The sequence below is a fragment of the Bicyclus anynana genome, chromosome 3 (assembly GCF_947172395.1).
Source record: "Bicyclus anynana chromosome 3, ilBicAnyn1.1, whole genome shotgun sequence".
Classification (NCBI taxonomy): domain Eukaryota; kingdom Metazoa; phylum Arthropoda; class Insecta; order Lepidoptera; family Nymphalidae; genus Bicyclus; species Bicyclus anynana.
The window spans coordinates 10610160-10620380 of record NC_069085.1 but is presented as its reverse complement, the minus strand read 5'-3'; the positions used below and the strand labels follow the sequence as shown (position 1 = coordinate 10620380).

At 37.8% G+C, this 10221-nt stretch overlaps 1 protein-coding gene across 1 annotated transcript; it reads left to right on the top strand.

Annotated features, from left to right (window-relative positions):
* The first annotated feature begins 331 nt into the window (after positions 1-331).
* On the top strand, positions 332-2419 carry LOC112058590 (zinc finger protein SNAI2-like). Its single transcript, XM_024099498.2, has 2 exons — positions 332-696; positions 926-2419. Exons 1-2 carry the CDS (start codon positions 528-530, stop codon positions 1882-1884), a joined length of 1128 nt encoding a protein of 375 aa, XP_023955266.1. The 5' UTR covers positions 332-527; the 3' UTR covers positions 1885-2419.
* Positions 2420-10221: the final 7802 nt, after the last annotated feature.

The window sequence follows — 10221 nt, the reverse complement described above, 5'->3', positions numbered from 1 at the left end:
CCCGTCGAGACGTACTCGTATGGTCGCGATTATTATTACTCTGACGGGACCGTTTCACAAAGACGTATGGCTCGGTTCAAAGGTGCTTAACCCCAAGAGTTGCGCAAAAAATTAGATCGGCTGCTGAGACGAGGACGGTTTGAACCGGAACGGTGCTGAAGCTGGGCATATCGCACCGCGGCCGGGTGCGGAGGCGCAGGTGCCGCCGCCCCGCGCCGCGCCGCGCCCATTGGCCGGCCCGCGCCCCGCGCGATTGGGCCCGCCGCACGTGCACAGCCTACCCGCCGCCACCTGGCCAGCTCTGACGGGGAGCGCTTATAAGCCGCGCTCTTCCCTCGCCGCACCACTTCGAGTTCCGGACGTGGCGAGTGCACACGTACGTTCGCTTCCCGAACACGAACCTCAATACGACTGCTGCGACTCGTGATCGATGGACTGTTTATCAAATTAGTGTTCTTGTGATTGTATTACTCAACTATTCGACTGACAGTTTTGCGTTGGAACAAGTGTTGTGACAAAAGTGCAAGATGCTAGTGGAAGATTCTCAAACTGCCCGCGCGCTGATGACGAAGAAATATGCGCATTGTCCGCTGAAGAAGCGGCCGGTGCTGGTGCGGGAGGAGCGGCCGGCGACGCCGCCCACCACGCCGCCGCACCCCGCCCACATGGCTACGCGACTGTATTACGATTATAATTGTAAGTCTAATTACCGTAACTACGACAGGCTACATATCTAAGTTTTGACCTATTTATCAAATGTAACCAAAATACTATCTATGAATCTCGTAAAGTTTTCCATAAAATTAAATTGTAATTTGTAAAAGTTAATTTGTTTTTTAATTTAAAAAAACTATCGAATTAAAATAAAATCCTAATTTGTTACAAAAATAACAATTTTCTAAATTGTCATTTCTATTGTCAACAGGTGACACAGAAAACGACGAGCCTCAAAATCTAAGCACAAAGCCTGAAGATTTATCGAAAACCGGCAACTACCCCAGCAAAGCAATGTCACCGGTTGCCGCAGCGGCTATCAAAGTTGAGCCGAAGGAGTGGTCCCAGCAACATCTGGACTACCTCGCCGCGTGTCGCGCCAGACTAGAGCCCATGGCCACGGAGCTCCCTCGGCCGACCCCGCAGTACGCCTACTTGCCCACCCTCTACCCGGCGTATCCCCTGGAGGAGCTGTACCCCGCCGCCCCAGCCCTGTCTCCCCCGGCGCACCCACAGGTGTACGCCAGGTACTCGCCGGCCTCACCGCCTTCGTCCTGTTCGCCTCCCCCTTGCCCAGAAGATCTCCGTTCTCCTGGGTCAGTCTCCTCAGACTCCGGAGTATCAGTGTCTGCACCTCGTCGTCCCCGCTACCAGTGCCCCGACTGCGCAAAATCGTACTCCACGTATTCGGGACTTTCGAAACACCAGCAATACCACTGCGCGGCGGCCGAAGGAAGTCTGGCCCGGAAGTCTTTCAGCTGCAAATACTGCGCCAAGGTGTACACATCGCTCGGCGCTCTCAAGATGCACATCAGGACCCACACGTTGCCGTGCAAATGCCATTTGTGTGGGAAGGCGTTCTCGCGGCCGTGGCTGTTGCAGGGGCACATTCGCACGCACACGGGTGAAAAGCCGTTCTCCTGCCACCACTGCCGCCGCGCGTTCGCCGACAGGTCGAACCTCCGCGCTCACCTCCAGACGCACTCGGACGTGAAGAAGTACTCGTGCACGGGCTGCGGGAAGACGTTCTCGCGCATGTCGCTCCTGAGCAAGCACTTGGAAGGCGGCTGCAGCGCTCCGGGCGCCGCTGCCTACGAGTACCGCTCGGAAGCTCTCCCCTCGCACATGCACCAGCAACTTCCGCCGCACGCTACCGTTCATGCTTACTGACAGACTGAATACCTTAGAACCCTCGATCTCGAATAATTTAAGTTCAACAAAGAACACTGACTGTGTGTTATATGTATACGAGACCCGATTATTTTAAAATAAATTATTCATGTACATTATTCATCGTAAAACTTGTGTGCGTCTACTCTACATATTGGAGTTGTTACTATGTGTGTCAGAAGGGACCATGTAAAGTAAGATAGGTACCCGTACGTAGATGTAAAGTAGTTTTCGTAATTTGTAGATATATTGTGTAAAGTCGCGCTGTTCGCGGCATCGCTAGTCATGTGGCATTTGCCGAGTGTCATACACTTTCATATATTCATATCCTAAGCCATGTACAAAGTGCCTTAATTATAGATGATTAATATATTCGTAAAAAATTTATAACAGTTGTAGGATTAGTATTTTTATTATTTAATAAGATTTATAATATAAACACAAACCTATTCATGAGGCTGTAAATTATTAAACCGTTGCCGAAATGCGTTCCTTTACGTTACCTCCGAGGAAAATAAAGAAAATTTAAAATTAATACATTTTTTCATTTTATTCTTTATAATATTTTCCCTGTAACCAACGTTGGACTTTTGAGTAAATCACAAACAGAAGAGTCTATAATATATCCATTATAATATCATAATTTCTAATGACGATCCTATCGATCAGTTACGCTTAACTTGATTTCACCTAATTTGTAGACACCTTTGTCTTTGCTGGTAGGTTGGTGACTGGTCACCAGCCAACAGCAAAAATTACCAACAATGTAGACCATGAGCTGGTACAGAAAACATAACATCTTAAATTGACCCAAACTGGGAATCGAAGCTGCACTCTAAAAAAGACATTTCCAGCTGACAAAAAACTATGAGTAGGTATTATGTAGCAGTTATCTATATGAATAACTTGTAGCCTTTATGCGTAATTAGGTAGTGTAGGCATCAAACATACCTACACCAGTTTCATAAATGTTTACATTGATCAAGTTACATAGGTTGCATGTTGAAAACAGATCATATTTCGTAGAATCATAACATTTTATTCAATTAATGCCTCAACACCTTTACAGTTACCTATTTTCGAATAATAAAGCACAGGAAATGAAACTGCAGTTATGGCATGTCTTACGCCGATCATCAGGTGTTGTAAAGGAGTGAGTTATTAATTAATTCTAATGGTATCTGCACTGATCTGTTCTGGATCTCGCTCTAGGATGTAGTGTGAGATAGATCACCTTGGAAAAGTAATATTTCGACTAGGTACTCATCATCATTAGCAACCCATTTTCGTCACTGTTGAGCACGAATCTCCTCTCAGAATGAAAAGGGGTTAGGACAATAGTCAACCACACTGGCCCAATGCGGATTGGCAGACTTCACACACACAGATAATTAAGAAAATTCTCTGGTATGCAGATTTCCTCTCGATGTTTTTCCTTCAATGTTTGAGACACGTGACATTTAATTTTCTTAAAACGCACAAAACTGGAAAGTTGGAGGTACATGCCCCTCGGATCGGATTCGAACCCACACCCTCCAGAATCGGAGTCCGAGGTTATACCTAAAACATAAAAAATAATCTTACATTATTGTTAGATTAGTGGCTAAGTTTAGCTTGACAAAAACTATAAGAAACCTCGCCACGTTGCGGAAAAAATGTGAACTAAATTAATCTACTTGCATACTTGCATAATGCGAAAAAGTACTCGTGGCGCCCTAAAACCATGTTTTTATTTTTTATAGTCACGCTATACAACTATAAAATTAGGATACTAATGTAACGATGAAGTGTGTAGGTCAGACTTTATGAGGTTGATACTTTAATCCTGACATCTCTAAATATATCCCGAGATACTTATCTCCATTCTTCAGTGGCAATAGCGATGCATGCTCCGATAAATATTCGCCTTTGACTTTTCTGACAACAAAGACTTATTAATTTGCACGAAGCTTGAAGGCCCAACGCTCGAAAAATTATGCAAGTTCTGCAATTATACAAAAAGACTATTGAAATCTCAATATTTACTAGGTACCTACCTACATACGTACTTATCTACGTAGTTAAGTAGATAGATCGGAATAAAATATAGTTTAATAAGCTATTTATGTCAAACTAAACAGTGACTCGAAAATATTCAATTGTCAAGTGAGTTCAAGTTTATAAGTGCACATTCTAAGTGGAAAAAATATCTAAGTCTGTAATTGGAACCATTCTAATATAATTTCACTACAGGTAGTAATTGAATATTTTCGAGTCAACACCTCCGGAGCATGAAATTTCTGAGCATGAATCTTTCTTTACCCGTTTCGAGAAATTCCGAGATAATTAAAAAGTAATAATTTTAATATTTCATAGAATACACAAGAAGTGGGTTATATCTCTAAAAATTTGCGTTTCTAGTCCAAAAGTCAACAGCAATGTCATAATGTCATTCACAGTAAGAAAGTGGCCCAATAAGATTACAATCGGTTCTGTATTAACCTTTAACCCTGTCAGGCAAGTGCACGTTTCTCAAAGTTAAGATACCTTAGCATTGAATAACACTTATAATCGAAACGCTTAGAAATAGATATTATCTACAAAAACATTGGTGCCGTTACTAAATAAGCGTACGTACTGAAGCACACAAGGCCTGCTGTCATTGTATATTTGCAAATAAGTAAACTAAAATATTACGAAATCGACACACACCCGTACTTATTCTGTAGTAGTGTTATCACTACACTTATCGATACAACGCATTATGTCAGCCACTCACGATCATTGCAGGCATATGAAATTACTTGATCGACAGTGGCTGACATTACGCGACTGAAGCGCGACGCACAGGTCTCCTGCTAGTGCTACCTCAGTCAACCTAGGAAGGAGAGGAATTAAACTGTAAACTCGTATGTACCTACCTTAATTTTGGTGATAAAGTTTGTCTGAAAAGTCTCATAAATTTCGTGTCTGCACCGGAAGTTACTCAAGATCAAAGATTACAAAAATCTGAGTTTTGGGATTATATCTATTTTTATAACTCCATCGATGATTACATTTATTTTAAAAACTAGTAGATGACCGCGACTTCGTCAGTTCTTAGAGCTTCCTGTTATATTATTAGTTTAAAATTAGCGACAATTTTTTTCATACATCTAACCGTTTTTGATCTAAAAAGTCAAGAAACCCTCATTTGACTGGCATATTAATGCTACCTACCGGCAAATACTAGTAAGTATGTTAACATAAAATAGATAATATTCAGCATAACTCTATTATACGAAAGATTCAAGCTTCTTTGCGACAAATTTTCAAGTTAATAGTGAACACTAGGATAGCGCGTTCCACCGTATGCTATCCTATATAGCTTACCGTTAGGCGTGATTTCAGTGAAGCGCCAAATTAAACAAAAATTTGAAATATTTGTAACATTCTAATACGTAATAAGAATATCAATTTGTTATAGGATTTTGTAAAAAAATATAGTTTTTCACATTATGCAGCTGTATGGTTTAAATTTCAAGGTTAACTCGAAACTACTAGATAAGCATGTTACCAAAAAGATACCTGAAAAAGAATTAATTCTTTTTCAGGTATCTTTTTGGTAACATGCTTATCTAGTAGTTTCGATATAAAGCTCACGTGTATCAACTCTAGAGCTGACACTCTTTAGTTAATGCCCACATCAATCTAAACGGGAGCCAATAAGAAAAAAACAGTAAAATTGTAAGTGAAGCTTACGTGGTATGCCATATTTTATTGTACGTAGTATTGTATGTTTCACCCACCATATTGTTTACTGAAAATTGTTTTTCTGTGGGCTAGTGAGATGAAAATCAATATTTTCAGGTTATATTTACCTTTTTGGATACCATTTATAGCTAGTACTCGTATAATAGGTATAAAATCCTTTCTCTAGTGGAGGAAAATTGGGGATGAATATATGAAAGTCAGGTTACCATTTACAGTTCATAGAATACAAAAGTCAACGTTAGAACTGACACTCGTCAGTTAAAGCCCACATCAACCTACACGAGTGCCAATTAGAAAGAACCAGTATTCATCGTCATACTGGTCTCGTTGACATATTAATTTAATAAAAAAATCTTTCTTTACCTCTCTTTCTTTATCTTTTTTACAGTCTACAGCTAGTACGATATAAAAGTTGCGCTTAAACGATAGCGCAACTGAGAACACTCGTTAGTTAATACCCATATTATCAACCTACATGAGTGCCAATTAGAAAGAACCAGTCAAGTTGTATCGCTACGTCACACCGCCGAGCACCGCCGGCGGCGAGCGCGTGCGCCACGTCCGTGCGTCCACTCCGACGCTATTCTAATTAATTAATTCAGTTCCTATTTGCATCGTGATTATCTAATCCGAGATTGACCACCGATATGCCGCACCAATTAGAATTCACGCGTAATAGTTACACTAACAGGTAAAAGAACTTAAACTTATCTATTGATATTTATAGGTACTTATTTTTGAATCGTTGTGGAGATGAATAAGATTTTGATTAAAGATATTACTGCTGTTTTTCTTCCTAGCTCTTCTTAGTTGAATCTGCCTACCAAACCGGTAGTAGTTTGACTATGTAAATAACGATCTTTTATTATTTATAAATATTCCGTATATAAATTATTAAATTTCATCATTAATTACAGAAAATCCCAATTTATAGCATAAGTTGTATGTAATAAAAGTAACAGGCGTTTTTAAGTATACAATTCGAAACTGATATTTAAATAATGTCAAGTAAAATGCATAAAATTAAAGAGACATTTTAATTATTGCCAAAATATTAGTAAAATATCTAATTAAAGAAAAATATACTAGTACCTACATACTAGTATATTTAATTAGTTATACAGTTTATGGTAGTTCGTGATAAGTATGCACTGAGCCAGTTAAATAAGTTACAAGAATCAAGTTGCGATGCTCAGCATCCGTAAAACAAGTTCAATATTAAGACGGCTCAGAGCCGAAGAAGCAATGAGTAGGCAGAGTATCTGATCCGTGTAGATTTAGGAGTAGCAGCGGCAATGGAGCAAGTCGCGGCTGGCCGATAAGCATGATTTGTAACGCGGCACGTCGGCGCGCGGCGCGTGCGCGCAAATAACGTGATTTCAATGCTCACCTTTCAATAAATTACCTAACCCACTCTTGATATGACAATGTTACAATTTATAATCTCTTCAGCTTTAGACCCTTTCATGATATATACGTATGAAATGTGCATCGTAAGGTACAATAGAGAACTTACTCGTTTGCATAAAATATCTTCTTAAGGAAAAGCAATTTCACCGAGACAAAATATATCCTATAAAAGGAGTAGACAGTCTATCCCTTTTAACGGCTATAAAATGGTTTTACTTTTAATTTAGCTTTAGCTTTTATTTAGTTACTTAAAAGTTATTTAAAAGATAAGCTAAGCTTAGCCGGCATTAAAATCAGGGTGTTAAGTTCAAGGTTCAAACCACGCCCTGCATTACCGTTTCCTCAATAGCTGTTCTCTTAAAAAAAGGACATAAGATGAGTTGTTGAGAAAATGCTTTAATTAAACCACATATCTACTACCTACGAGTAAAGTCGTATACGAACTACTTGGAGTTCTAAGAAACGCTAATCATTGTACCTACCTGCACGGCAAAGTAAGTATGGCACGAGTTAGGAGTAATTGTCTGCTTTAGTGATGTAAATAGTACCTTTAAATAGACGATAATAATTAGACTTTACTTTTAGTGAATGTGCTTCAGTACCTTTATGTAAGACTTATTTTCATTCTCATTTTCTTAGATATAAAAATAAATACTGTACTTTGTCTGTACTAATATTACCTATATTATAAAGAGGAACTTGCTTGTGGTGTTGTAGCGGGTAATGAACTTTGGATCTACTGAACCGATTTTGAAAATTCTTTTACCACTAGAAAGCTACGTTATTTGTGAGTTTAATATTTTTAACTACATGACTGACTACTTATATACCTATTGTTAAATGATGATAAAATAAAAAAATAAAAACCTGGTTGAGCTTGTCGTGGGCTCTTCTCGGACCAAAGCGCTTCTTTTGGCACCCTCGTAACTTTACTTTTAAGTTTTCGACTATTTTTTTTGTTATCACCGTTATCTAATAATATTATTACCTGACATTACCAAAGTGCTTATAAACTAAGCCTTTTGGAAATAAATGAATTTTGAGTTTGAGTAACCCCATATTCTCACGGGAACGAGAACTACGCAGGTAAACCCGCGGGGCGTCAGCTAGTTCATACTAAAACTTATAAAAATCAAAAATCAAAATCAAAAATCATTTATTTCAAGTAGGCTCAGTTTACAAGCACTTTTGACACGTCAGTTGACTATTTGTAAAGATTCTACCACCGGTTCGGAAGGCAGGTTCTGCTGAGAAGATACCGGCAAGAAACTCAACAGTTGCTCTTTTGAAAAAGTCATACAGTATTATAATTTACAATTAATAACAATTACTATTTACATTTCTTATAGTTTTACTTTCTGTGTGAAGGTGGAAGGTATAAGAAACAGGAATGGATTAAAAACTAAAAAATTGGTTGGTTACCCAAATGATAACTAGTAAATGTGAAAAATATACAATATATATTTGTATGGAAGCGTAAGGTAGGTACAGTTTTCCAAAATTCCTAAAAAAGGTTCGATGTCGCGAGTTCAAGTAGTCTAGTAAATAATTACAGACTTTTATCGCGTAGAGCCGTAGAATTAAGAAATATTTTCGCATTTAGCTGATACATGAATCGTATTCAGCGTCAGAGGATTTTTAATTTTTCTACACTTCCAATTGGATTTAGTAATAAATAGATTAATATTAGCTACTGCTCGATCTACTTATAAGTTTTATTTGTGTGGCAACATTTGACATCACTACAGCGTATACGTACAGTGATCGTCACGTGGACTCATTACCGATCCGAGAGCATCGTCACAGTAGATATATTACAAGCAGTATAATAACTCGGCCATATTTTTGAAATAAGAAGCCGCGCGCTCCGTAAACATGTGATAGGGCTGCCTGCCTCCAGCATTTTAATTACATTTGCCAACTTTGTGTTTCCATTTAGTTATGTGATTGTAAATATACTTTTTTTTAAATAAACAAATAAAATACTTTGTAAATTGTAGTAAAATAGGAAGTGATCAATAAAATGCGTGTTGTTTTTTGATTGGTAGATTTAAATAAGGCTGATACTAATCAATGATCTTGAAGGACCTTCATATATTTATTTTGGTGATGCCATCTATCTATTACCACCACACTAGGTGACCAAATAATAAAAAATCGGTCAAGTGCGTGTCGGGCCACGCGCAGTGTAGGGTTCCGTAGATTATGTTAGCACTTTAACCCCTTATGTAATGTACAAAAATACCGATAATGATACCCCCACACTATAGAATAGACGATAAAAAATTGACCCTGACTTGGCATGTAGGGAACTACAAAAAACAAATTGAGATTGACCGGGTTCGCTAGTAGTTTAATAAAAAAATCTGGATAGGTATATTGATATCAGCTGGCTCTTTACTTTTTTTATTCAAATACATTAAAGTATGAGCAACACAATAATGTTGTTAAATTCAAACAACTTCTTTACGTAACTTCTTTATTACCTTAAAATACAGGTATACAAAACATACATGTCATAAGATTTAAATCTATGTATTACATAATAATCAAAGAAAACAACCTAAATGAAGAAGTTAATAAATAATTATTTAATAATATTATATTAACGTTTACGTCATTTACCTATTTACACAATTTTATCATTTAAGCATTTATTTATATATATATTTATTAAATTATGCCTTTAGAATACAAAATATTAATCAAACTTTATAAAAATAATAACTTTTTTCCTAGTCGTCATAATTAAATAATCCAATACACTGCGTTCGTCACCGCGGCACAGTCGCAACGGTCTTCACCCCACGATCACCCCACGTACGAGCTGCGTAGGTATAGCTCGCGTTTCGACCTTTAGTATGAAGTCCAACTACTGCTTGTAATATATCTACTGTGGCATCGTGATAACAGAACACGCTTGTCGACTTGTGTGTTTGAATTACTTTCGTTCTCGATTTTGGGTGTCGCGAGTTCAAACAACCACAACCGTAGCTTATTTTTGCGCATTGATTGTTTATTATTATTTATGCATTACCAGGGATTTTGCATTAATATGAAAAGTTAGTTTACAGTTCTAAGTTTTTCTATTATTTTCTAAATATTGTATTTTCATTAAAATATTTACGAATTACGAATTAGTACATTCTGAAATAAAATGAGATGAAATTAAATTAAATGAAAAATTAAAATATA

Coding starts and splice junctions, on each gene's coding strand:
- LOC112058590 (XM_024099498.2), top strand. CDS start 528: ATGCTAGTGGAAGATTCTCAAACTGCCCGCGCGCTGATGACGAAGAAA. Junction 697..925: donor ACTGTATTACGATTATAATT/GTAAGTCTAATT, acceptor TATTGTCAACAG/GTGACACAGAAAACGACGAG.